Source organism: Budorcas taxicolor, chromosome 18 (assembly GCF_023091745.1).
Source record: "Budorcas taxicolor isolate Tak-1 chromosome 18, Takin1.1, whole genome shotgun sequence".
Taxonomy (NCBI): Eukaryota; Metazoa; Chordata; class Mammalia; order Artiodactyla; family Bovidae; genus Budorcas; species Budorcas taxicolor.
The window spans coordinates 55,710,980-55,738,829 of NC_068927.1; the positions used below are offsets into that span (position 1 = coordinate 55,710,980).

Below are 27,850 nucleotides of genomic sequence, written 5' to 3' on the forward strand. Positions count from 1 at the left end.
GTTGCTAACAGTTGGACACAACTGGGCGACTTCACTTTCACATTTCCCTTTCATGCATTGGAGAAGGAAATGGCAACACACTCCAGTGTTCTCGCCTGGAGAATCCCAGGGATGGGGGAGCCTGGTGTGCTGCCATCTATGGGGTCGAAAAGAGTCAGACACGACTGAAGCGACTTAGCAGCAGCAGCAGTGGGAGAAGCGGAGGGGGACAGAGGAGCAGGGCAGAGTGTCACACAGAGGCCACTCTCGACACAGGGTGAGCCTGAACCTCTCCCGAGCTCCTTCTAGGCTCGTAGCTGGAGCAGCTCTCCAGGGAGCCTGCCCTGGTTTTCCAGGCAGCCCTGGTTCACATTCTGATGTCATGCCAGTGACACTGAGTCCGCCTTCTGGCACTGGCCCTCCTCCGGCTGTCCTCCCACCCCCAGTGGGGACCGGCCTGGCCCAGGGCCGGCTGGAAGCACACGTACACCAGACCGCCCACTGACAGAGGTCCACGTGCTGGATCAGGAGGAGGAGGTGGCTGGGCCCTGCCCTCCTTTCCTGGGCAAAGGGTTCCTGCTGTTTGCGCTCCCCCTCCCCACACCCACCTGTCCTTGTGCTCCACCTGCCAAGGCCGCTCCCTCCCCTGCCTCTGACAGATGGAACAGTGCCTCTGGGGCTTCTGGCCTTCCCTCGAGGGAAGCGTGGACGTGGGCCGTGAGGCTGGGAGACTTGGTGTGCCTCCTCCACCATTTATTTTTTGGCCTTGGCTTCCCTGGTGGCTCAGGTGGTAAAGAATCTGTCTGCAATACGGGAGACTAGGGTTCGATCCCTGGGTTGGGAAGATCCCCTGGAGAAGGAAATGGCAGCCCACTCCAGTATTTTTGCCTGGGAAATCCCATGGACAGAGGAGCCTGGGGGCTACAGCCCATGGGGTCGCAGAGAGGCCCCGGTAGCGACTGAGTGACTCACATACACACCTACATACCTCATAGACTACAGGATCTTAGTTCCCCAACCAGGGACTGAATCCATGTTCTCTGCAATGAAAGCATGAATTCTTAACCAACGGACCACCTGGGAAGACCCCTCCACTTCTTGTTTCTAAAGAACACATGGCTGCATCAGGTCTTAGTCATGCCACGCGTGATCTTTATTACAGCTCCTGGGCTTAGCTGCCCCATAGCCTGTGTGATCTCTTCGCCGATCAGGGATTGAACCGGTGGCCCCTGCATTGAAAAGTGGATTCTAACCACTGGACCACGATGGGCAGAAGTCCCTCCACCCCTCTCTATGTTGCACACATCCTCCTGCCAGCTCTGGGTTGGAGGGGGGCACTGCCACCCATCACCCCAGCTGAAGAAGCCAGGGTCCATAGGGCCCGGGGCTCAAGACCACAAGCCCGTGGCCCCTCCCCAGACGCACCATGCTGGGCCTCCCCTCTGGGAGGCTCTGACCCAGCGCATCCTGCCAGGCAAGCCTGCCCTCTTGTTGCCTGCAAAGGGTGCCCAGAGCCCAAGAGGGCTGACGAGGGGGTGGTCAGGAGGGCCAGAAAGACGGGACACAGGACTGAGGGCGAGGGGAAGAAAGGTGAGGAGAAGGAAACTCGAGCACAAGTGTTGTCTTTTATTTCCTTCCTCGGGCAGCTGTGGCTTCCCACCAACACCTGGAAGCGCGGGGAGGAGACAGAGGGGTGGGCATGGGGACGACCCTTGCAGCTCCAGGGCTGGGTCCATCCTGAGAGGCCAGGACTGCAGGAGGCAGGGGGCTCCTGGTGTGGGGCGGGGGAAAGGAGCCACCAGCCACCCCCTCCTCAGCGGTGAGAGCGAATCACGGTGGCTAAGTGGGCCCAGAGCTCAGCCAGGGAAGAAGGTGGAGACGAGACATGACACTGACTCCACCATTCAGCTGGCTGGGAGAGGGGGGGGCCGGATGCCGACTCCAACCCCCGGCAGCACCCACAGCGAACAGGCCTGCGCCAGAGAGCCTGTGTGTCGGGTGGAGAAGGGCAGCTCTGGGGGCTTAAATAAAGGGCAGGGGGCGAGGGATGCAGCGAGAACAGAGGGTGACCGTCTGGCCAGCGGGCCCCCGAAGCAGTGCTGAGCCCGCGGGGATGCTGCAGAGTCCTCGGTGGGAGGAGGGAAGGTCTCGCAGCCAGGGTCTCAGGACCCCCCCGGCTCTGGGCTCACACGGCGATCCTCGCTGGAGGGCCTGGCCGGGGGAGAGCGGGCAGGGCGGGGAGACGGGCGCCGGGGCCCGCGGGGCTTAGCGCAGGTCCTCCTCGTCACCCTGGATGGTCTTCTTGATGCGCAGCAGCATGGTGGTGAGCCACTGGTCCAGCCGGGAGATGGAGTCGTACTCTTTCACCTGCGCGCCGGGCGACGGGCTGGGGGTGAGCGGCCGCCCTGAGCCCCGCCTCGCCTCCCACCCTGTCCCCGCTCCCAGCCCAACGGGCTCTGCTCAGGATCCTCTAGATGGCCCTGTCAGCACCCCCTCCCTGAACAGGGGCGAGGAGATGCGTAGCCCTGACCCTGGCCAGAGCCTCTCCCTCCGATCTTTACTGGCTCACACATGAGGGCTCCCGCGGGGGGAAAAAAGATTTTACAGGTGGAAATACAGAAGGTCCAGCTTTCTTGTTTTAAGGATGGGAAACTGAGGCCTGGAAACGTGGCACAGGCCTGTTCTGAGCGCTGCGGGCAGGTGGGAGGGGGGTGGGCAGAGAGAACCCCCGCCTGGCGGGCTCCCCCCTCTCCCATCTTCTGTGCTCTGCTGCGGAGCTTCCTGCCATCCGCCCCCAGGCAGCTGTCTGGGGAGAGATGGACCGGCCGAGCTTGGTCCCTGGCATCATTCAGGGGCCCATGATTCGTGAGGGGCGCCCAGGGAGAGTCACACTGGACAGATCCAGATCCACCCGGGCTGCGTTACCAATTCCAGAATGCCTCGCAACAAGGTAAGGACAGGGAGAGCATCTCTGTGGGGAGACTGTTATCAGAGAAGCCGCTGGAAGGGGGCCTCCCACGGCCACCTCTCCCGCACCCCAGGGCCACCTGCCTCCAGCTTTCCGGGAGGCGAGGGAAGGGGCACGACATGACTCCCTCCCTGCACTCCCAGGGTCACCCAGAGTGCCCGCTGTGAGACTCCCTGCAATGCTCATCCAGGGGACTCTGAGGGGTGCAGAGGCCTTGGCCTTCAGGAGCAGACAGATACGGGTTTGAATCCCAGCTCATCTCTAAGACGGGGAGACCACTCCCTGCACCTCTTGGGGCTACTTGGGAGGATTCTGGGGTGACGGGAGGAAAGAATCCACAGCCAGGGGCTAGGCCCAGAGACAAAAAGGAGGAAATTCACAGGACCACGTCTGACGAGGGCCGCCAGCCCCGCGGCCACTCACCGCCTCGGTGTAGCTGTCCACGTTCTGCTCCTCGTGGGCTTCTAACAGCTTCTGCGAAACAACAGGGGGTTGGGCTCAGGAGCCAGGCAGGCCTCGGCCTGACCCAGAGGAGCTCCATACACAGTATCTGCGTGGGTGAGAGGCAGGGGTACCCAGGCTGAGCGGGAGGAAGGGGCTGTGCTCCAACCTGCCCTCAGCTTGGAAAGTCACTGACATGGAGCAGCACCCACGCATGGGTGCCCGTGTGTGCGTGAGAACCCACAGCCTCCCCACTCTGCCCCAGCTCCATCAACGCTTGAGTCTTGTCTCATCCAGAAAATGGGGACCCAGATGGCAGATGAGATTGGGGGGGGGGATAAGCCCCCTGAGAAACACTGTACAGATCTATGACTGTGCTAACTGGAGCCGAAGCCCCCGACATGGGAGAGGAGTGGCTCAAAGCCCCCGCAACACACACTCACTTTCATCAGCTTGCACTCCCGAGAGTCAGAGAACGCGGGGAACAGCTCCTCATACTTCTGAACGGCGAGCTGAGGGTCAGCGAGGACGCAGGGAAGGAAAAAGGGGAACAAGCTGATGAAGATCCCCTGGCAGCGGCAGGGACCTGGGGCTGCTCCAGCCCTAAGTCAGCTGTCTGCATGCCCACCCCAGCCTCCAGAGACACGGGGCTCTGTGCCTGGTGGAGAGGCTCCCCAGAGCTGAGATCAGCGCCAGCCTGGCTGCAGACAGCTGTGGTGGAGGGTGGCAGGCAGCAGACAGGGGCCCGGGGAGGGAGGCGGCTTCCCCAGGCCGGTGCTCAGGGCCTCCCCCTGCACCCACCCCCTCCGGGGTAGGTGCACACACTTCATGCCATGCCTGACGCCTCATGTCTAACCCTCATGAGGACCCAAGGAGGGTCAAACGACAGTGACTCCATTCTGCAAGTGGGAAACAGACCCAGAGATGGCAGTGACCTGCACAGGGCTCAGGACATGTGTTGGGGATCTGAACCGGCCTGACTCCAAAGCCCAAGCTATCACCTGCCCCAGCAGGGGCCCGCAGAGTGAGTGAGGGTGGGGCTCAGGCACACCATGTAGGTGAGGGCAGGCAGCTAGAGACCCCAGGAAACCCTGACCTGGCTCGTGCTGAGAGGCCCTGAGGACGGGTCGGGCAGGGAGGCAGGCTCTGGTTCAAACGTCAGAAGTCAGAAAGGTCTGGACTCTTGGGGCAATTTACTAGCCACATGGCCTTGAACGAGAGACTCTGTGTCTCAGCCTCAGTATCTTCCTCTGTGAAGTGGGATGACCATGGTGCCAACCTCGTGGGTTACAGTAAGGACTCCAAAAATGCTCCCACAAAAGAAAATGCCTGGCACCAAGCAAGCCGGGAGTTGGAAACGCAAAGGATGGAAACGCGGTGAGAACAAGCATTTCCTGCCCAAAGGCGCTGCCAGGGCCCGAGGGGAGCGAGGGACCTGCCCCCCGAGAGGCAGAGAGGTGACTTGGCGTAGCGACAGACACAATGCTCCAGGAGTGGTCACCCCGTGTGGGTAACTCTGGGGGGCCCGGGGCCTGCCGTTCACCGTGTGTATGTGGGTAACTCTAGGGGGCCCGGGGCCTGCCGTTCACCGTGTGTATGTGGGCAACTCTGGGGGGCCCCGGGGCCTGGGCTCACCTTGGCGTTTCACCCCGTGTGGGGATAACTTGGGGGGTCCAAGGACCTGGGCTCACCTTGGCGTTTCACCCCGTGTGGGGATAACTCTGGGAGCCCCCGGGGCCTGCTGTTCACCCTGTGTGTATGTGGGGTAACTCTGGGGGCCCCCGGGGCCTGCCGTTCACCCTGTGTGCATGTAACTCTGTGTGCATGCAACTCTGTGTGCATGTAACTCTGGGGGCCTGGGCTCACCTTGGCGTTCAGCATGTCGATGCAGAAGTGGCAGAGGGCAGCCTTGAAAAAGTAGTCCTTGGCACTGTACTTGAGGAGCGGGCTGTCCATGGCATTGGTCCCCACCTGCAGGCACAAGGCGGTGGGCAGCCAGAGGGCTGGATCACTGCCAGGCACTTGGTGGATGGGAACTAGGTCCATGCCCAGTGACGCCCTGTGAACCCAGGACCTTGAGGGCAAGGAAGCCAGAGACCAGCCCCGGGAAAGTGTGCGTCCGGTCTGAGAGACCCAGGACCGGGGCGTGCCGGGGGTGGGCGTGTGGCCCCAGGGCCGAGGCCAGCTGTCCGTGGGCTCCCAGAGGCACCCAAGCGGGTGATGGGGGTGGTGGCCCCGCTGTTGGGCTGACAGGAGGCTGGCACGCTGGTGGGCAGAGGGGCGGCAGGCTGCGGAACATGAGAGGCGGCGCCCGCCCCGCACTCCTCCGAGGCCGCCTGCCTGCCTGTCTCCCGGCCAGACTGAGCCCACCAGGGGGCCGGGCCCCGCCCAGGAGGGAGCATGCATACCCAAGGGACGCTCCCTCCTGCCCTCTCTGGAGGCTCCTCAGCTGCTACCAGCCATCCTGGGCCTCGGGATTCTTTCCGCTCTCTCCCCATTTGGGAGTCGGCCTCGCTCTGCCCGGGAGGCCCTGGTGAGCAGTGTGGGAAGGACTGGTCTAGGGAGAGCGCGATGACGCCACACGGGGTCATGCGTGGAGGGTGCTCAGCCAGGCCGAGTCCAAGCTGAGGGTGTGGGGATGACCGAGGGTGCTGCACAGAAGTCGGGGGAGGGTGGGAGGTGGGGAGAAGGGGCGCCGGCCAGCAGGGTGGGGTGCAGTGCCTGACCCAGAGAGCGGGGCTCAGGCCCTGCTGTCCCCACCTGCTCGTAGATGTCGATGGCCTTCTGGTACTGCTCCAGCTGCGCCGCATAGCCGGCCACCTTCAGCAGACACTTGTTGGCCGAGCTGAGAGGGGCAAAGAGGGGCGGGGGGTCAGTGGTGGCGGGGCCCGGGGCCCTCGCCAGGGACGGGAGCGGGCAGGGGGCGCCCGGGTACCTGTTGGACTCCTCGCCTTTGTAGTAGTCTGCAGACTGCTCGTAGTGGGCGATGGCCTGGGGCACATGGGGTGGGGGAGAGGGCGAGGGGCTCAGGCGGCCTTCGTTGCCTGAGGGCCCGGCAGCTCTGCCACGCCCCAGGCCCCCAGACTGGTCCCAGAGGACTGGCAGCAGCGGCCCTCCCCGCCACTGGCCAGGCTGGGCCCCCTGCCGCCCACCTTCTCAATGTCCACCAGCTCCGTCTCGTAGATCTCGGCGATGGAGATGTGGTGCTTGGCCGCGATGGTGAAGCGGCCCTGGGTGAGACATGAGAAGGGGCCGTCAGCGATGAGGGGGTCCCGAGTGCTCTGCCCAGCTCAACCACATGCCCCCCGCCTCAGCCCCTGGTCCCCTGAAACTGGATTCTCAGCCCTCGGCTACTCATGGGAGGGGGGTCCGCCAAGGAGGGTCCCAAGAGGCACGAAGCTTGCGAGGGAAGCTCTTGCCTGACAGGCCTGGGTCTGAGTGCTGCCCCGACTGGGTGGCCGCGGGCATGCCCCCCCACACCCAGCCTCCATGGGGGCACAGCAGATGGGGCGACATGGGAAATACAGGCACTGGGACTGGCCAGAGGCCCTGGCCCGGCGGCACATGCGACTGGTCCAGAGAGGCGGGAGGAACAGCCCTGGACTCTGGGCCAAATGCCAAGAGTCCCCGCTGCCCCAGAGACAGCCTGCCTCCCGACCTCCCCTCCCGTGTGGTCAAATGGCCCTTCTCCCCACCCGCACTACAGCTTCCCCCGCAGGTGCCCAGGGCCTTCCCCAAGGCACCCGGCTCCCAGAGCGGCTGAGCACCTCCTGCCTGCCTCCACCCAGCGGCAGTCAGCGTGCCTGCCGCTCCGGAGACCGAACCACCCAGCGCAGTGTCTCCTGCAGCACCCGGCGGGGACAGCGACACGGTCACAGCATCGCAGGACCCACCGGGGCAGGACGAGCGATCGGCCCTCGTGGACGTGACGTGGATGGGGCCTGGCTTGGCACCTCAGGCTGGCTCTCCGGGCTCGGACCAGCAGCCGGGCCTCATCTGTTGATGAGGACGCTCCCCGGGGCCAGCGGGGGCCGAGCTTACTCTGGGCCAGGGGAGGCTGGGGAAGGGGAAACTCCATGGACACGTGAGGGCCCCAACAGCGGTAATGCCTTCAAGTGAGGACAATAATGGCCTATGGGAGGCTGGAGACAGGACCTCCGCCCCTCTCATGTGCTGGGAGCTGCCACCAGGAGCCAGGCTGGCACGGAGCTGTGTGAGGACCCAGCCAGCCCAGCCCGGCGCCGGTGACAGTCCCCTGCCCCCCTCTGCCTCCCCTCCCGTCTCTCGTCTCTCGCCTGCTCTGAGGCCAGGGGATGCGAGGGAAGGGGGGCAAGCAATAGGCAGGCTTGAAGGGGGTAAGGGGAAGGAGCCAGGACACATGGCGGCCCTTACCATGTCTGTGTAGATCTCAATTGCTCGCATCAAGCAGTTGATGGCCTCTGGAGAGAGAACAAGGGCGGTGAGGAGGAGGAATGAGAAGGTGAAGTCGTTTCAGCAGAGGCCGAGGAGAGAAGCGAGGCGCGGGGCCGCCGTGGAGGGCTCAGTGCGCACGGCAGGCAGGGGGACCCCGAGCCCTGGGAAACTTGACCTGACTCATTCATGCTGCTGGCTGTGACCTGCTGGGCACGTGCTTTCAGGGGAGCCCTGTCCATACGGCTGCCCTCTGCCCCAGGGTCACCACAATGTCACCACCTTCCCAGTGACCGTGGGAAAGAGGGTAGCCGCAGCCAAGGTCCTTCCGTCACCCTTCCATGGTGGGACCCTGAAGCAGCCGTGTGCCCTGTCCCTGCCTGGCCTCCACCGTGGCAGGAGGCGGCGGGGCGCCATGCCCTGAGGCCCTCGCCGTGGGGTCTCCGCCGTATCCGCGGCACTGCTGCCTGCCAGCTCCTCAGACCACAGGTGTCGCCGACAACACACACAGTGGGTGGCGCTCGGGAGGAAGTGCCGGGGCGCCTCTGTCGTACCCTCTCACGCGGCGTTAATTTGGAACTTTGAGAAAGGTGCTCTTTTTTTTGACAAGTTATTTGGAGGAGAGAGAAGCATGAGTGGGAGGCATCTTCTAGCAGAGTGAGATGAGCTCTCGGTGGATGTTTTTTAAACGTCATTTTAATGCATCTCGGGAGGACAGGGCGTTGGGGGAGGTGGGAGGAGGACAGAGAGCCTGGACAGACCATGGTGGGTGGGCTCTGAGCTGGGGCACGGCTGAGCGTTCATGCAGCCCGGGGCATCGAGAAGGCTCCTGGCCTGCCGCTAGGGCTTCAACGTCAGCAGGGCCCACTGGGCTGAGATGCCACCAGGAAGGCCCAGGCCCGGTGCCTGGTTTCAGACGGGCTCAAGGTCTCACTGCCCAGGGAGATGCATCAGCAGGGGCTCTTAGCCTCAGACCTGTGGCTGGTCCTTCAGAGAGTCCACAAGTCCCACCCTCCAACTCACAGGCCAAAAGGGGGTGTCTGAGAGCTATGCTGAGGGACTATCTGGGGGATGGAGGCTTGGGAGGTTGGGTGCAAGGCCTCGGGGGACCCCCAAAAGATTCAGAGAATGTACACCACAGGGTGAAGGTCGTGGGGCCGACAGGTGGAAGCCTGGGGCAGTAGGGAAGAGAAAAAAGGGGCAGGAGAGCAGGAGAAAAAGGAGAGAACGCCGCAGACAAATACAGCTGGAGGAAGCAGTGTTACTGTCTCTCACACACATACACTCTCACACGCTCTGTGACAGAGCATTTCCCGAAGCAACTGATGAGCTAACAGCGCAGTGGTGAGGACGCTAAAAGCCAGGCGGCAGGGCTGCAGCGCACGGGGTCTGCACACCACATCCTGCCTCGTCCCCCACCCCGGGGGGCTGGATGCGACAGGGGGCTTCCGCTCCCAGAATGCTGGGGCGCACAGCTTGGTCTCCGCAGGCCGAGGGGGCAAAGGCTGCCCCTGCCGAGGTCAGAGCCCTGGACGCAGAGAGGCTGGAAGCTCCCAGGCAAGACAGGAACCCCCGCCCCGCCGCCACCACCACAGCGGCCGCCCAGGGCCCGCTGGCGCTGGCCTGAGTGCTGTCGGCCCAAAGGCCCCTGCCGTGGGGGAGGATGGCTTAGGCGCAGCCAGCAGCGTGGCTTCACACAGGGTTGAGGCCCCTCGCTCCAGGACAGCTGTCTCTGGAAGCACAGGCTGCCAGCTGACACCCCAGCTGGCGCGCTAGCGGACAAGCTGCTGACACCCGGCTACAACCAGCTTATCTCCAGTCTCTGGGACCCCAGCCGTGGACAGCCCCACACAGCCCTGGACAAGCATGGCAAACCCCAGCAACCTGACCCCCACCATCCACCTGCGGAAACCTGGAGCCCGGGAGGCAGGTGGGGTGAGGGCGGTGCTCAGGCCCAGACAGGGGAAGGCACTGGCCTTAGGGAGATGGGACTTCTTAGTAAAAGAGGGGCAAATCGCAGAACCCCATGAAGCAGCGGAATGGGTGAAAGAAGATGCCACCTGCCTGCTACACAGCAGACACCAGGGAGTGGCAGGGAGCTGAGGGGAGCAGACAGGAGAGGGCGAGTGGTGTGCACACCCCTGCGCCTGGCTACCAGCGGGCGGCCAAGGGGCCTCCCCGGCCCGAGTCTACTCACAGCGGCCGCCGGAACCGGCTGGGCAACTCGGGGACCAGTGACAGCTACGGCGGCACCTCCCCACCCCAGCCACCACGGGGGTGGCAGGCCACCCCGGCCCACGCTGAGGGCGGACTCCAGAGGGAGAGCAAAGGCAGGCGCCGAATCCCGCTGTCGGCCCTGGCGGCCCTGAGGCACAGGCTCAGCTGCCTGTCCGGGGGCGGGTGGGGGGCTTCCAGGACCCCTGCAGAAGCACTGACACAGGTGGAGGTGTCTGAGGCAGGTGAGGCCAGCAAGGCCCCAGAGAGCCGGCTGCCTGCGTGGGGAAGCCCGGCAGGGATCCACATGGGCCCTCTGGCTCTGATTCCCAAGACAAGCAGCCAGGCCAGACCCCCACCTGACAAGGGCCGGGGCCACCCCTTCCAGACATTTATCTCATGCTGGTGTAGGGCTCGGCCCATCTGTGCTTTAGCTCACACGTGGTCTCTGCTTTCCCTGACTAGGGAGTGGAGACCCAAAAGACGTTGCTGATGGCCCCAGGTCACAGGGGAACAGGCTCCCATGGGCCTTGGAGACCAGTGAGTCCCACCCTCCTTGAGTGGGGGGGGTGGTCAGTTATGACGCAGAGGTGCTGGGAGCCCCTTCAACATCGCCCCCTGCTCAGCGAAAAGAACCTCCGACCCCGGCCCTGCCCATGAGGCTCTCCCCTGCGCCATGGGGCCTTCCGTTCCCTGAGAGCCGCCCCTAGTGCCAATCCTGGCCCCGGCCTCAGCATCCAGGGCAGAGAAGCAGGCTGGCTGACGCTGAGACAAACCAAGTTGCCCTCTGTGCCCCACGACGGGCATGTCACACGCAACCACTGCCGCCTGCCTACTAGACACCTCAGCCATCCTCTGTGCTTCTGGAGGCCAGGCACGAGTCACACCCCAACCTGGGCCCTAGTGCCCCCCACACACGCTGCAGAGCCTGCTGTTAGCTGAAAAGCCTCAGCTCAAAAGCTGGGAAAGGATGCCACGTGCTAGTACCCGCTGGGGCTTGTTTAAACAGCAAATCTGCCCTATGCACTTGCTGAAAGCCCGGCCTCAGCTTCCAACCCAGGAACCTGTCCTTCCAGTCACTCGGGTGCGGTGGCCCAACGTCTGTCACGGGTACCTGGGCAGCATTTCCAGGTCGACCAGTTCCCCAGAAAGAAGGCAGACTGGGGCAGGGGCGGGACCCTCTGAGAGGGATGCACAGACTTTATGGGGTGATTCAAGCTGAAAACAAACCTACGGTCATCACCGTGTGACCTGAACCCTGGCTCATCGCCACATCACCACATGGCCTGCTGCAGCTCAGCACTAACCAGCCAGGTGCGCTGAGCTTTGGGCAGAGTCAGCAGGACACACCTGGTCATGAGGTTTCCCCTCCGTTCAAGCTGGGCTGAGCGCGCCACGTGACCATCGAGGCCAACATCTGAGAGACACCCGGCTACAGAGGAGTGGCCCAGCAAGACTGGGGACAGAGAACAGGGACTTGGCCCTCACAGACACCAAACCCTCGACTGGGAACCAAAACGTCGCGGTGGCGATGACAAATTCGCCACCAATGTCCCCCGAGCTGGCATGTGAACTGGGGCTCACAGATCCTTGGAGAGACCCCGGGCACTGGTGCAAACTGCCCTCTCTTTGGAAGGACAAGCCTTTCTTCCAAGATGATGCATCTCCCTATTTTTTTTTTAATTAATATTCACCTATTTCCCATTCTCTTGTGAGTGGACAGTGACAATAGATGGTCATTTTAAAAAAAAAAAGCCTTTTGCTTGTTAAAATTAAAAGTTGGCAACCCATGTCTGGCCCCAAAATTAAAAAGAAAAAACTAAAATTCCAGCCCCCCAGATTCAACAGTCTGGTACCCGCTGGGCCATGCATCTACTTTAAATGAGCCCAGTGGGGGACAAACATGGTTTCCTCACAGTGAGTCAGCCCCGAACTGGGCTTCGGTCCCCAACACGCTCTCATCTGAAGGAACTTACTCTCTGGCAACCGCATCTCCGCTTGGTTCTCTCCGATCCCCCCACCCTGGGGGTAAGGGAAGCCAGGTCAGGATAATTTCCGCTCCTTTTTTGGCAGAGACTCCTACCTGGCTGGTCTCAGAACCCCCTCCCGCCCCCTCCGCGTGTTAATTCTGACAGCAGAACAGATTTTCCTCTCTCCTGGGCACGCAGTGGGCCTGAGATCTAACTCCCACTCCCACATGCTCCCGGACTCCGGGAGGGGCGCCACCAGCTGCAGGCACAGAGCGGGAGGGGGAGGCGGAGGCTGGGAGCCAGAGAGAGGCCGACGGACGCCAGGCGGAAGGCAGCCAGCGCTCGAGTTACAGTGTGAGTGCCGCCCGGCGTGGTGCGGCGGAAACCTGAGGCCTTCTCTGGAGGGGCTCAGCTGGTGCTCGGGGTCCACAGAGGCCCTCACCTTGGGGGTCGGCTTTCTTGAACGCGTTGCCGGCGTCCACGAAGCAGGTGGCCGCGTCGTGCTTGCTCTGCAGTTGCAGGTGCAGCTGGGCCGCCTGGCAGAAGGCGCTTCCGGCAGCTGGAACAGAAGAGGGTGGGCCCTGCCTCAGAGCAGGGCTCCAGGCTCTGGAAGCCACTCAGATGACGCCTGCGGAGGGGGCTGAGCTCTCGTGAGCCCGAGAGAGGGGACTGACCTGGGGGAACCGAGGTGCAGGTCTGGACCTCAGGCCACCTGATCCCAGCGGTGCCCCCCACCTCCACCCGGAAGCTGTCGCCCAGCCCCGGGAGCTTGGAACCAGCATTCCAGACTGCATCATGGGCTGGGGCCAGGTGGGGGTGCTGGGGAAGAGAGGGGCAATCAAGACCCAGCTGCACCATACCCCCACCATCTCCCCTTTCCAAGTCTGACTTCACCTCCCATCACGGCTCCCAGCTCTTCTGGTCTAACTCCCTAGCTCCTCTGTCCACATTCCAGTCTTCCCTGGGGAGAACTCACAGGGTCCCGGCCCCCAGGAGGTTCACATCTAGAAAGGGAAAGGGGATGTGGACGCCATGAACTTGAGTGTGTACATGGGTTCTCAGCTCCTCAGTCTGACTCTTTGCCACCCCATGGCCGGTCGCCCACCGGGTTTCTCTGTCCATGGGATTCTCCAGGCAAGAATGCTGGAGTGGGTTGCCACGTCCTTCTCCAGGAGGATCTTCCCGACCCAGAGATCGAACCCATGTGTCCTGTGTCTCCTGCACTGGCAGGTGGATTCTTAACCCCTGAGCCGGCTGGGAAGCCCCTATGAACTTGAGTGCGTGGGGACAATGCCCACGGGTGGAAGGCAGCTGCGGCGACCACACCTGAAGCCCGGGCTGTCCTGTACTCAGCCACCCTGTCACCTTCCACAGGTCTGTTCCCGCGTCTCCATCTCCTAATGTGACTCGAGGGCGACAGAGGGAGCCCTCCTCTTCCAGGGGTGGGACCTGTGCTAAGTGGGAGCTCCAATGGCCACGTCCAGCTCCGTCCTGAAGCCCTTGCCCTTCCTCTTCCTCCAGGTGAGCCCGAATCATGGAATTCCTGACTTGGAGGAGGACAAGAGGGCCCGGCCCTATACTCTACCTTTAGAGCAGGAAACTAAACTCAGCCACCCAGGTTTTCACTGTCTGATTTCTTTCCTATTTTTAAGTGCTCCAAACTTGAGTGCAGAATTTCCAGAAAGGTAGTATCATTACGGGGAAGAAATGGCTTAAGATTTTTGTTTGACTATTTGGGGGAGGGAGAGAGGTGACAAATTTTAGAAGTAAAGCAACATCCACGTGATTGAAAAAGAAATCTTCTAACGGCATTTTGTTTTTGGGGTGAGCATAAAAATACACACAGAATCTGGCTCCAGGCGCAGTGTATGCTCTGAAAGCTCAGGAGAAACTCTTCTGATTTTCAGGAAACCAAAAATACTCTCAGAGGAGGAGAGTCCATTTTGCCCACTGCCTCCACACCCGCCTCTGTAGCCCCGTCCCAGGTTTCCTTTGCAGTCTGAAGTCAGAAGTTCCTCCCTGGGTTTCAGCACTGTCTTTGCTTGATTTTCTTGACCCAATCTTGCTGTTTCTTTTTAAATTGGAGTATAGTTGACTTACGATGTTGTGATGTTATGTTTGTTTCAGGTATACAACAAAGTGGATCAGTGATACATATTACGCATACATATTATTGTTTTTCAGGCGCTCAGTTGTGTCCGACTCTTTGCCACCCCGTGGACTTCAGCACGCAAAGCTTCCCTGTCCTTCACTATCTCCCGAAGTCTGTTCAAATTCACATCCATTGAATTGATGATGCTACCTAACCATCTCATTCTCTGTCGCCCCCTTCTCCTCCTGCCCACAATCTTTCCCAGCATCAGGGTCTTTTCCAATGAGTTGGCTCTTCACATCAGGTGGCCAAAGTATCGGAGCTTCAGTGCACACACACACACCACACACACACACACACCCCCGACACACCACCCACACACACACACACCCCACACACACACACACACACTTTTCTTAGATCCTTTTCCCATACAGACCATTAGAGTGCTGTGTATCGGAGCTTCAGTGCGCGCACACACACACACACACGCACACACACCCTTTTCTTAGATCCTTTTCCCATACAGACCATTAGAGTGCTGTGTAGAGTTCCCTGTGCTGCACGGTAGGTCCTTACTGGTTACGATCTTGCCGACGTCTGAAGCCTTGTTATGACACTAGCCCCGGAAGGGCTCAAGTACTGGCTTTCCGAACCTCTCCTCCAGACCCTCAGGTAGTTCCCAAACAGATCTCTGGCCCCTCAGACCTCAAGGAGCCCCTCCCCGCCTCTCCTCGGGGGACATGGCTCAAGCCGCAGCCTTGCCAGGGTCTGACCACAATCTTCCTGGCTGAATCAGAAGGGCTACTCCACCCACCAACATGGGCCTGAGAGTCTCTGGAGCCGCGGGGGCCTGGGATGCCCTCTTCCGGGCAGAGGCCCTTATGACGCTGTCCGAGTGTGCGGGCGTCCTGCTCCAGCTGGAGTGAGTGCACAGATGGCCGGGGACCGGTCAGCGCTCCTGCAGTTTGCCAATCTGCTGACCGGAGTCCTCAAAGGGCTTTCCCTCCCCCTCCAGAGGGAGGGGTGCTGCTGCCACGAGTGAGGAGTGGAGCTGCTGCCGTGCCGGGCTGGCTGCCCTGTGTGGGGACAGCTGAGCCCACACCACGGCCCCGCGGGGTCAGGACTGTTACCTTCCCTGCTGCCCTCCGAGGAGAGTCCAGTAACTTCCCCAGGGTCACATGGCCCCAGTCTGAGTTGGGACACAAATGCCAGTCACTTGGGACGCCAAAGGTCAGGAAGCCACAGGGAGCTGTTCAGGCTCCAGAGCCGGAGTTCTGGCTTCTGAATTACTTCAGCCATTCACTCGTGTTGGTGTGCTGGGCAAAGGGCTGGGCCGAGCCTCAGTTTTCTAGTCTGTGAAATGGGGATGGTACTGACCCTCATGGTGCTCCTGTGACAGTTGAATTAAACAACGCCTGCTTGGTGCTCAGGGGAGTGCTCAGTAAATGAAGCCGTGGTTAATGTTATTGCTGGACCACCTGAATGTCCCTCAGCCCAGAATTCAGACTCTGATGGAAGAATTAGAGAACTGCTTCCGGGGAAACCTGAAATTCTTTTCTATTTTTTAAGTAGATGTGTTTGTGATTTATAATACTGTCTTAGTTTCAGGTGTACAGCCAAGTGGCTCACTTATATATGTATGCCTTTTCTGATTCTTTTCCATTATATGCTATTATGAAATCGTGAGTATAGATCCCTGTGCTGCCCAGTCAATCCTTGTTGGAAAACTGACATTCTGAATTTAAGGAGAAACCCCTTAAAGAGTTCACCAATCCACATGGATCTATCTGAATTCAATAATCTATTATTGATCTTTATCATCTAAGTCCGCTCTCCCAGGCCCTGGGACCCAAGCTATAAAATAACCCAGCTCAAAACGACCAGACAGCAGGCTAGCGGGTCTGTAGAGCTGGCGACGGCGTTAGAGAACGGGGCCTGCAAGGCTGACCCCTCAGACAGGCCTTTGGGATAGGGAGCCGAGGGGAAGGAGGAGACAGAGCCATGCAGGGGCTCTAGCAGGGATCACGTACCACTCCAGTTTTTGGCCATTTTGAACATGTTCGCTGCTCTGGCGTAGATTTCGCATGCTTCCTCTATTTTGGATGAGCCTCTGGGAAAAAGGAAAGGAAAAAAACATAAGGAAAAGATCTTATCTGGAAGGTGGCCCCCACTTCCCTGTGAAGCCAGCTTTGCGAGTCCAGCTGCAGGTCGGGCCTCCGCGTGGGCTCAAGGGAGACAGAGCTGACAGCCCCTACCCCATCTCTGTTTGTCTAGGCCCTCCACGGGCCAGGCCGGGCTGCACCCTCATGGCGGGGACCCTTCCTGACCACCTCCCGAAGCCCCTCCTCCGACAATCTCCTCCACTTTCTGCTCAGATGCTCAGGGGCTCCCGCGCTTTCTGCAAATCCTTTTCCCCATGAGACTGCAAAGCATTCTGAGAGAGGAGTCCAGCCGTGGATGCTGGGTCCCTTCCTCAGTCTTAACCCTGCGCCTTGCACCCTGCAGCTTTTCAGTGAAGGCCTCTCAACCCTAAAAGCACGTCACCGCCCATTCATTACTTGGCAGGTATGTAATAATACACACACATAAAGAAATATTGTTTTTAAGTAAGTACACTGAAAATTCCCACTTGTGTTAAAACAAAAAAGTGAGACCAGAAATATACATGTAAACACCATATTACTGGAAAAACACACACAGAACACATTTACCATATTTTTCCCTCAGGTCGGGTCTGTAGAACTGGGTACCAGGTGTAGGGGACAAACTTATATTCCTTTTTAGTACTGTCTGAATTTTGAAAGCATCTACATATTTTACCTATTTGAGAAAAAAAAGTGCATGTATTTAAGTATTAAGGTTTGCACTGGGTCCCGTGGTCCGGGAGTGAATTGCACTCCTAGCAATTTATCCCAAGAAACTAAGGTACAAGGATGCTCAAAACAAGACTGTTGAAAGTGGCAAAACCATGGGGATTCCCTGGCAGCCCAGTGGCCAGGACTCGGTGCTCCGCTGCCGTGGCTGGGATTCAGTTTCTAGTTGGGGAGCTAAGATCCTGCATGCCGTGTGGCGAGGTCATAAGTAAATAAATAAAATGGGAAAGTAATAACCTTCAAACAACTTACTGTGAAATAGTAGTAACCTGGAAGGTTCAGCGGAGGTACATTTTTGAAAAAAAATAAAGCTCCCTGTATGGGCAGTTTTTACCCAGCTTTCTGACCTCCAAGCAGTACAGACGAACCTCTTCCTGAACTGGAGGGCCCTTTGTTAGTACTTCACCCGCAAGGCCCCGCCCTGTCCTTCTGTTGTTTCAGCTTCCATAATCCAGCCAGGCTGAGCCCACGAGGTGTGAGTGTCCGTGTTCCAACGCCCACCGCCCATGTAACTCAGGAGAATGAAACGCACGGGCTCAGGAGTCCCAACAAATGGATTTTACATTCGCTCCTCCTTGACATCAAGCAGTGTTGCGTTTTGAAGAGAACAGGTGGTATTTTCTGATGAGACGACACAAAATCGTCTTCACTCTCCCACCCCTCATCTGTTGTCAGCTGGCCCTGGAACCTTGCTGACTCCAGCCACAGACGGCAAAGGTGTCTGGGGTAATCCCGGGTGCTGTGCGGGGAGCATCATTGCGAGTGCAGTGGGGCCAGCCCGCCCATACTTTGGACTCATGTCAGATGTCCGCTGCAATAATCAAGCCGGAGCCACCCTACCTGGAGACTCCACTCAGGAGGCCTGGGCTGGGGCCTGGACTCAGGATTTGCAGGGATGACCCCAGATGACTCAGCCGATCAGGCTAGTGTGGGAAGAAAGAAGCTGACCCAGACTGACCACTTGGGAAGCAGTCACTAGTGACCTGTCCCGTCAGGTGATGTCAGAAGGCGACAGCTCCAGGGTGGGCTGGCCGGGACCGGTATCCTGGCCTCCTGGATCCAAGTCGCACCAGCTAAGGGTCTTCTTTAGCTGAAATGTCTCCCCTCTGCCCTCTGGGGCTGGACAGACACTGCATCCACCCTATGCGGTCCCCAGGACGTGCTCCCCCACACTCGCCCTGCTGGGTCCCACTGTCTTCCCCCCTCAGCTGCACAACACACTGGGGGCCTGGGGCCCGTGTGGAGTGACTTCCTCAGAACCCACTTCTGGCCTTGGAAAGGCGATGAACTCTGACCAGCTTCGGGCAGAAGAGATTTCAGAAGGGTCTCCTGGGGGACCGTCCCTGGAAGGTTCTCTTGGAAGAACCAGGTGCACTCCCTGACCGTGCTCTCAGGCCTGCCCCCTCCCACGGATCCCTGAGGGCACCCTTCCTTTCTCAGTGGGTGCAGTGAAGTCCTGTCCAGACCCCACTGTCCTCGGAGAAACCTCAGGCTCCCGGATGAGTAGGAATGGCCCATCCCACCCCAGCGAGGCTTGAAGCCGGATGATCAGCCACGAGCAGAGTCAGCCCCGGGCGGCTCCCCGCGGCTCAGTGGGACGGAGCAGACTCAGACACAGAGTCTGTTGGCTGCTGGGCTGAAATTCTATGATCCCAGGCTGAGCTGGGCCGACTCCATGCTGGGTCAGTCATTCTAACCGTGCGGTGGGAGAGCCAGAGGGATTAACATCTGTTCAGGCCTCCGGGCCAGCCTCCTCTGCGCTTGGGCCCTGGCCAGGTTCCTGGCTAGGCAATGACAGGAGGCTCTCTGGAGCGCCAGCCTCGTGGAAGTGGAGACACAGAAGGCAAAGGTCGTTTTGCCTTGGGTCCCTGGCAGACTCCGGAGGAGAGGCCGTTTGTTCACCGGGGGGACACACATCTCTGCGCTGAGGATGTGCCAGGTACTGCGGGGACAGCAGCACACGAAGGGGAAGGCCCTGACCTTGGTAAACAGGACAGCAGCAAGACCCTGCCAGAGGGGACGGGGTGAGGGCTTCTTGAATGGGCAGGTCAGACAAAGGCTCTGTGACCGTTCAGATTTTCAGCTTAGTCCTCAAAGATGACTCAGGAGCACCCATGTGAAGAGGGAAGGGCACGGCAGGCAGAAGTCACAGCATGTGCAAAGGCCCCGAGACATGAACAACTCCAGCCAGGTCAAGGAAGAGAAGGGGGCCGGGCCGCCTGAGCTGCAGGCTGTGGCGGGCCACAAGGCTGAAAAGGCAGGCGGGGGACCCCAGGCTGGCAGCCAGGAGAAGGGTCCGGGCCCTGTAACAAGGAGGGTTCTGGAAAGGAAAGGAGGGGCAGAAGACGACCCCAGCTCCTCTGCTTCTCCAAGCTGTCTTCCCTCGTGACAAATCTGTGTGACTCACTATAGGACTCCTCTCCTGAGGAGCTAGGCTGTCAAGAGTCAGGTCAGGCCACTTCATGTCACTTATCCAAGAGCGGCCTCTCCGACAAAACCCGCCAATTCCCTGAGGGAAGGAAAGCAGGCCTCCCTCGGACCCCTGCCCAACTGCCAGAGCAGCTGGCCGGTCCTGCGTCACTGACGAGCCCAGGGGGCGGCGCCTGTGGCAGCTGGCTGTCTCTCCCCCTACAACCCCCAAGCTGCCTGTGCTCCGTGCCTCCCATCCCACGGCTCCTCTGAGCCACGCCGGGAATAGACAGAACCGGTTTGGGCCGGCCTGGAGCAGGGCGGTCTATAATTACCCCCACTCAGCTTTGCCTTCTCCCCTCTCCCAAGGCGGAGGAAGCGGTCTCAGGTCTCCCAGGCACGGCCACCAGCCTCCGCGACCGCCATATGGAGGGAGGGAACCATGCCAGGAATGCACAGACGGCCCGGTGGGACCCGGGCCAGGGGGTCCGCAGGGCAATATCTCAGCCTCCCTCCTTCCTTCCTCGGTCCCCTGGGCACTTCCTGGAGCCCAGAAACGGGTCACACGTCACAACCCCCCCACCCGCAGTCTCTGGGGGTCCTCAGAAGGCAATGCAGATGGAGTCACTCCCACTTGAAGTCCTCGCTCAGTCACGTCCGACTCTGTGATTCCATGGACTGACTATACAGTCCGTGGAATTCTCCAGGGCAGAATACTGGAGTGGGTAGCCGTTCCCTTCTCCAGGGGATCTTTCTAACCCAGGGATCAAACCCAGGTCTCCCGCACTGCAGAAGGAATCTTTACCAGCTGAGCCACCAAGGAAGACCTGTCCTTTTGTGGTGCCCAAGCCACCTTCCCTGGGTCCTTTCCTCAGCCTGGAGGTCCCACCTTGATTCTCAGCCACTGCCCGGGTGGGTCAGTCCAGCCCTCCCCTCCTTCTCCACTGTCCATCCTCACAACTCCGTACAGCGGCCAGCTGGGCACTGCCTGAAACAGCACAGTGATCCCCACAGTCACCCTCCAGGTCTGAGCCTGGAGATAGAGGCGGCAGGGGCTCACAGAAGCTCGGGGGCTGGCCCAAGGCCCAAGCCTCTCGCTCACTCGGCGATGCAGGGGCCTCCTTTCCATGACTGAGTCTTTCGAAAGAGCAGGGGGCAAGGCCCCTACCTGCTCTGGCCTCGCCTCTTGATTAAACAGCCAGCACTGCTCAGGTCCCCCTCACCTGAGGAGTAGATGCTGCTGTTGCCTGGGGTTGGTCAGTTGCTCAGTCATGTTCAACTCTTTGCAACCCCACAGACGGCAGCACGCCAGGCTTTCCTGTCTACCACCAACTCCTAGAGCTTGCTCAAACTCATGTCCATTGAATCGGTGATGCCATCCAGCCAGCTCATCCTGCTGCCCCCTTCTCCTCCCACCTTCAGTCTTTCCCAGCATCAGGGGCTTTTCCAGGGAGCCAGCTCTTCACATCAGGTTGCCAAAGTATTGGGGCTTCAGCATCAGTTCTTCCAATGAATATTCAGGGTTGATTTCCTTTATGATTGACTGGTTTGATCTCTCTGCTGTCCAAGGGACTCTCAGGAGTCTTCTCCAGCACCACAGTTCAAAAGCATCAATTCTTTGGCCTTCTTGTGGTCCAACTCTCACATCCATACATGACTACTAGAAAAACAGTTTTGACTATATGGACCTTTGTCAGCAAAGTGGTATCTCTGCTTTTTAATGGGAAGGGATTCACTAAGTCAATCCCCTCCCCACGCCCCAGAGCCCGAGCCCTCCCTGCAGTGCAGCAGGTGAAGAAACATCAGACAACAGAGAAGGCACCCCCTGGCCAAGAAGCAGCAGGCGGTCCCAGCCTTGCCCCACTGCTGACTGCATAGGGCTGTCCAGAGCCTGAGCCACAGAGTCTCTGGTCATCCCTCAGCATCTCCGCCCATGCGCCCTAAGCCCCTCGCTGGCTCTGCAGTGTGCCAAGATCCCGCAGAGCAGGGCCTGGCCCCACTGTGACTGCACAGGCCCCAGGGGGAGGGAAAAAGCCAGTGTCTCACGCTAACTGCCCAGCTCTGAAATGCCTGGCTGGGCAAGGGGGAGAGAGAGAATGGACTTGGGGGCCCAGAGACCTGGGCTGAAATCAGCCCCGGGCACTCTGCAAGCTGCGTGACTTGGGCGAGCGAGCCCTGTGCCTCAGTTTCTTTATCTGTAAAATGAAGACAATGAGCCCGACCTGGGAGGTGTCTCTGTGAGGCTCAGAGACGACAGAGACGCAATACCTGGTGCACAGCACAGAGCGGGGCTCGGAGCATGTGCACGACTGGACGCTGTTATAGGAAGGAGGAGAGAGACGCTCCAAGGGCTGCCGGCGGCAGCAGGAAGTCTAGAGTCGCTTGGGGTCGGTAGAAAATCTGGGGAGCGCAGTCAGGCAGGCCTGGATTCCAGGGCCGGCTTGTGGTGCCCCAGCCCCTGCTTCCTTCTGCTTCCTCATCGGGAAGCGGGGAGAAGACTCCACCCCTGCAGGCCTGCTGGGAGGCACGAGGAACCCCACAGGAGGCACCCAGGAGAGTGCCCACGACACAGCAGGTGCTGAGCCAACGAGAGCGTCACCCTCACCAGGCTGGGGGAGAGAGCAGATTCCTACTGTTCACTTTCTACTGCATCTTGGCATGGGTTTCATCTCCCCACCCCCAGCTTAGCCAAGGGGCACCCGTCCCCCACTTTCCAGAGAGCCCGGGGCCTCCCACCTACCCCACCCCCAGCACATCCCAGCACCCTCCTGACCATGAGCTCAAAGGCAGGGGCCAGGTGCCTTCCTGCGGTTCTTACGCTGATCCCCTCTGCACCCCAACAGGTTTCCTTCATCCCAGCCAGAGAGCCCAATGGTTCTCGTTCTTAAAAGATGTTTCTGGGGCTTCCCTGGGGCCTCAGTGGTAAAGAGTCCACCTGCCAATGCAGGAGATTCGGATTTGACCCCTGATCCAGGAAGATCCCACATGCCGCAGAGCAACTTGGCCATGGGTCAGGCCAAGACAATTAAGCCTGTGCTCTAGAGCCCAGGAGCCACACCCACTGAGAGCTCGCGCCCTACAACAGGCAAGTAGTCCCTGCTCGCTGCAACTAGAGAAAACCCCACACAGCAAGGAAGAAACCAGAACTAATATTTACTTAAAAAAAACAACAAACTGTTCATGAAAGAGCCTTGCCGCTTAGTGAAGTGAAAGTCACTCAGTCATGTCCAGCCCTTCGCGACCCCATGGACTATACAGTCCATGGAATTCTCCAGGCAAGACTACTGGAGTGGGTAGCCTTTGCCTCCTCCAGGGGATCTTCCCAACCGAGAGATCGAACCCAGGTCTCCTGCACTGCAGGTGGATTCTTTACCAGCTGAGCCACGAGGGAAGCCCTTGCCTCTTAGTAGCCCCAGCCTAAACAAGAGCATCCATACCTCTGTGTGACCACCTCCAACAAGAGAGGCAGAACCCCCAGACTGCAAAGACATAAGGGCCGGGTTCCTCGGAAACCTTGGGTCCCTTCAGGAAAGCCTCCACTCTGAACCTGGGCAAGAGCCGCCGAATGCTGAGTCGGGGATCCTGGCAGCTGGCAGGGATCGGTGAGTCAGTGCCCAATTCACCGGCATCAGAGGTTCTGCGTGCTCTACAGGTGGAGAACGGTCTGGAAGCCATCATTCCCAACCCAGGCGCACCAAGGGCCCGGGGGACACCCACCCAGACCTTGGCCCGTCTCTGGTCAGGCAGGTCTCAGGGAAGCCAGCCTCCAGGGCTCCTGAGGGTTGCTGGTGCCCAAGGACAGTTCAAGCAGGAACTGTGCCACCATGATCTCCTGGCTGCTGTCCGTACACACAACATGGCACCCTGTTATCTCTAGCTCTCCAAGATTCAGGCTAAACTTCTAAACACAATACCTAATATTAATATTAATAACAGCAGCAAGCACTTAATAAGCACCCACCAGGATTGCAGCACTTTACATACATAACCTCAGTCTCTTACAGCAACCCGAGAGAATGTGTATCTCTCCGACTTTCATTTCACACATGAAGAAACTTGCTAAACACACTGGTATCTGAGTGGAAGGAAGTTTTTATTTTGGATGTGGGAGCAGGAGTCAGGGGGAGATGTCAGGGAGGGGAAAGCCCGGGGGAACAGAAGCACTGTCTGAAATCTCCAAGGGGCAGAGCAAGGAAGTCTGGGTCCACCGGGAGCTGGAAGGAAGAAAAAGCGCATCTTGCTTTTTCCCTGTCCTCTCTCCTTTTCCACACTTACACTGTGTTTGGGAAATCACCACCTTTCTGCTTCCACGGCAGAAGTTGGGGCTGCTTGCCCATCTCCTGAGCCCTGTCTGGGAGCTAAGGGAGGGGAAGGCAGCAGGAAGGAAGGAACAGAAGCAGCTTGGATCTGAGAGCCGGCTGGTACCGCCTCCCCTCCAGGCTGCTGGTGCGCCAAAGCCCGCTAGTGTCTGGCAGCCCTGAAACAACAAAGGGCAAAGGGCTTAACATCCCAGGCAACCAGGCTGCCCCGGATCCCAGGCAGACGCGACCCTGCCTGGCCCTTTTGATCTGAGCAGAGACCTTTCAAACTGGAATGCTGCCATCACTGAGGTTCCTGAAAAGGGCAGTGGGTGCTGGAGGGATGAGCTGAGCCCTGACACTCCCTCCTGCATTCCCGGAAAGGGGGCTTGTGAAACGCGGAAGCCAAGCAACCCCAGCTCCAGAGGCCAAGTGTCAGAAGCGGTTCCTGCCCGCAAGGCACGTCCTCCTGGGCTGGCCTTTCGGGCAGACAGGCTCCGGCATGCTGGTCTCAGTCTCCGTCTGCAACCCTGCACCACTGTGAGTGCTCTTGGAGCTGAAGGCTCTGGGGTGAACACTCCTGCACTTCTTTCTTTCAGACATTTGGAGAAAACTGCCATGTGGGTGGGGAGGACGGGGAAATCAGGGGAAAGAAACTCCCTGAGACGCCTAGTTTGCCAGCATCCTCCTAAACGGAGTGCCCAGAAATGGGCCTGAGCCTCAAAGAAAAACTCTGGATGGCAGCAAGAGGGCTTTGGGATGAGACAGGCCTGGGTATGAACACCAATGCCCACTCAGTGGAAGACTGGGCACAAGGATCCACAACTCTAACCCCTACACATCCACCTCCAGAAGGGCGTTGTGAGGACCACATGAGAGGATGCACATCAAGTGCCTGGCCCAGGCCTGAGTCAGAGTCAGAGTGAGCCCTTAATAAATGTTATCAGATATTATTCCCGTCACTGCTTTCACTCTCCCCCATACTGGCTGCTGGAGTCCTTTCTAAACAGGAGGTCTTCAGCACTGGCCCTCCAGTGAACTGAATTCTTGTGTCCCCTGCCAAAACTTGTGTGTGGAAATCCTAAGCTCCAGGGTGATGATATGAGGAGGTGGGTGGGGCCTTTGGGAGGTGACTAGGTCATGAGGGTGGGGCCCTCGTGACTGGGATTAGTGCCCTTACAAAAGACACCAGGACACAGTGAAACAACAGCCGTCTGGGAGGCAGCAGGCCCTCGCCAGGAACCAGACCTGTCAGCACCACAACCTTGAACTTCTGGCATCCAAAAATGTGAGAAATATGTTTCTGATGGTTATAAGGTACTGAGCTGATGGTATTTTGTTACAGCAGTCTGAACAGCCTAAAAAGGCCACTAAAATCCTCAGAGCTCTCCAGCACCTCCGCAAATTCAAGCCTTTTCTCAAAAAGCCCTCTGGGATGGGGCCTGGTTCTTGTTTAGTCTCATCCCCTTCTGCCTGTTCTACCTTTACGGGCTGACACAGAACCCCCTGCAGTAAACCTTCAGATGCTGACCTTCACACATCTGGGCCTTGCTCAAGCTGCCTCCTCTGTTGGGAGCTGTGCTCTCCCACCAGAGAGCACCCCCGGAACTCCTGCTCATCCTCCCAGGTGGAGGCTTCTGCCCACAGGGAGCCAGCCCTGGTCTCTCTGGATCTCAGTTCCCCATCATTTCTGGACAAACCTCCCCTCACCCGAGACCTCTGTTCAGACAATTCCCACTGCCTGGAACACCCTCTCCAGTCCCCACTCCTGTGGCATGTCCCAGGGTTCCCAGGGGCCCAGCTCATTCCTCACCAAGGAGTTCCTTAAGCTCATGCAGCTTCTTCTCAGGTCAGGAACCTCCCACCAATGATAAAATGCAGCCCTTAATCACATGTGACAATTCTGCTTTACTAGTGTGTTAGCAAATCTTCATCTTGCCTTCCCAGCCAGGTGACAAAGTGTTTCAGGCCCTGACTTGGCTGCTCCTTCCAAGCATGGCCCAACAGTACACTAATCCCCAGGGACCAGACACCAAAAGCCACCCAGTAAAACCATGACCTGACTGAAAACTGAGCTCTTGGCCCCACCACAAAGCACTGCACTTGAGTTTCTCCCCTTGTGAAGGAAGCAGAAACACAGACACGCTCTCCCCACTCTCAGCCTCTGAAAGAAAACATTCCTCACCTAATCAATACAGTCCATCAGCCCCGGATGTTTTTCCACACTAGCGAGGTCTCAGCCAGGTTACTCAAGTTCTTGCGGTGGATAAGTAAACATTATCCACCACTTGTAACAATGAGCGGTTCCCATCTCCTCTCCGGGGAAGAACCCTCCTCCTCATTTCTTACCAACCTCCTAACACCGTCTCTCCTAAAGCCCCAGTCTTCCCCCGCAAACCCCTTCCCCAGCCTTGGCCTCTCTGCTGCCAGGTTCCATGGCCCCTCCTCACAGTTCCTCCTAACTCTCTACACACCCGCCTGTTCCCCTGCAGCTCTCCTCCCAGTTTCAAGAGCAACACAACGTTCCTCAGTCCTCCCTGGCTCTCTCTCCACCGGAGGTCTCAAGCCCCTTCCCCTAACCCTAAAAAGTCCCCATGGCCCGAATTCCTTCCCCAACCCCTTTCAACTCCTTACTCATCACACCGTCTCTCCCTGCTCTGACAGCCCCCACCCCACTTCTCCCATCAAACCCCCACCTTGATCCCCATCAGTCCCGAACAGGCTCCATACCTGTTTCTTTCCTGGAAATGACACTGATGGTAGCTAACACTTTCAGAGTGATAACCACGTCCCAGGCTCAATTCTACACCCTTTACACGTGGCCTACTTCAATACTAGTGGCAAATGCCTGAGACAGGTTTCTCTGAGACACCACTCCCCCATAATAAGGGAAGTTAAACAGCTTGCCCAAGGTCAAGAAATGGCAGAGCCTAGGCTTCTGACCTGAGCTTCTGATCCTCCTCAGCCACTAAAATTCCTCAAACGACAGTCATCAGAACAACTCTTATGAGCCAACATGAACTCATGTGAAATGTCTGCCACAAGCATTAGGTGTTGATTCTGTTTCCCAGCCCCCTTCAGCCCTAACCTGGGCATGCCAGTCTCATCCTGCTCACACTGCATGCCCCATCTTTACTCAAAGATCACACAGCAGGCCTCCGGCCCCTTAGGTTTTCTTATCTCCCTCATTTCTCGTTTTTATCCCACCAGTTCCTAAACCAAGCTTCACTCCCACTTAGTCTCCAGCCTCCCAGCCCTCTTCGGCCTTCACTCCATCACCCCAGAGCTTCCTCTGTTCAGATCTCACTTGGCAGTCAGGTCTCTTTACATTAGTCACCTGTGACCTGGGCCATATTCACCTGAGACACTTCACGCAACTCAGACTGGGTTCATCAATCGTAGGATCATCTTAGCCTTGACGCCCGGGCCAGAGTTCACATAAGTCCATCACCCCAGGTCTCGGAAAAGGGACGCCCTCAGGCATAAGTCCTCAGTCTCAGGCCCCAAGACTCCCGTCTGGGATCTTTCAAACAGGCTCTCCTTGAGCTCCAAAAGGCTTCCTAGCCTGGCTTCCCTCCAGGCTCCCTCGGTCCCCGCAGGCCACATTCCCTTCAAGGCCTGAGGCTGTATTCCCCTGGCCCTTTGGCCCGTCTCCAGCCTGGGGCCCCTTTCTGCCTCCAGATGGTTTCGCCTCGGCCCAGGTGTCCTCAGCCCACGGCCCTGCCACAGTCTCGGACAGTCTTTCCTCGAATCACGCTGTCAGCGCCACAGTCCGGCGTCCTGGCCATGGCTTGTACCCTCTGCTGCCTCAGACCATGTCCGTAAGCCCGCAAACCCCCGCGTCCTCTAGGCTCGAGCCCTTCGCCTCTACCGCCGCCCCAGAGCATGACTCCTCCGTCCTCTCAGCCGAGGGCCCGGCCGACCCCTGCGCGCGGTTCTTACCCAAAGAGGCCCGAGAAGAAAGACTGCGAGTTCTTCACTTTGCGCTCCGCCTCGGCCAGCAGCGCCATCGCCTCCGCCTCCTTCCCGGAGTTGTCCATAGCGGCCGCAAAAGTATTCAGCAAACCGCCGGAGCCCTGCCCTCGGAGAACTCAGATACGACCGGGTCGCAGGAGACAGGTCGGGGGAGCTTAGTGGGCTGCGTTGACGTCGCACCGGCGCGCGCCTCCTGCGGCCAGGAACCACGTGATTCG

At 59.0% G+C, this 27,850-nt stretch overlaps 1 protein-coding gene across 1 annotated transcript; it reads right to left on the reverse strand.

Annotated features, from left to right (window-relative positions):
- Nucleotides 1-1,585: 1,585 nt before the first annotated feature.
- On the reverse strand, nucleotides 1,586-27,827 carry NAPA (NSF attachment protein alpha). The gene is made up of 11 exons (XM_052655524.1): nucleotides 27,600-27,827; nucleotides 16,108-16,187; nucleotides 12,425-12,541; nucleotides 7,781-7,827; nucleotides 6,541-6,618; nucleotides 6,324-6,379; nucleotides 6,149-6,233; nucleotides 5,255-5,359; nucleotides 3,832-3,900; nucleotides 3,371-3,421; nucleotides 1,586-2,346 (listed from the first exon to the last, which is right to left on the reverse strand). Exons 1-11 carry the CDS (start codon nucleotides 27,695-27,697, stop codon nucleotides 2,245-2,247), a joined length of 888 nt encoding a protein of 295 aa, XP_052511484.1. The 5' UTR covers nucleotides 27,698-27,827; the 3' UTR covers nucleotides 1,586-2,244.
- Nucleotides 27,828-27,850: the final 23 nt, after the last annotated feature.

Bases quoted from the DNA above. Each gene is read 5' to 3' on its own strand.
- NAPA (XM_052655524.1), bottom strand. From the start codon at position 27,697: ATGGACAACTCCGGGAAGGAGGCGGAGGCGATGGCGCTGCTGGCCGAG. The intron at 12,542-16,107 runs GTACGTGATCCC...CTTCTGTTCCAG, and splicing joins AATGGCCAAAAACTGGAGTG to CTGCCGGAAGCGCCTTCTGC. The intron at 6,619-7,780 runs GTAAGGGCCGCC...TGTCTCACCCAG, and splicing joins TTGAGATCTACACAGACATG to GGCCGCTTCACCATCGCGGC.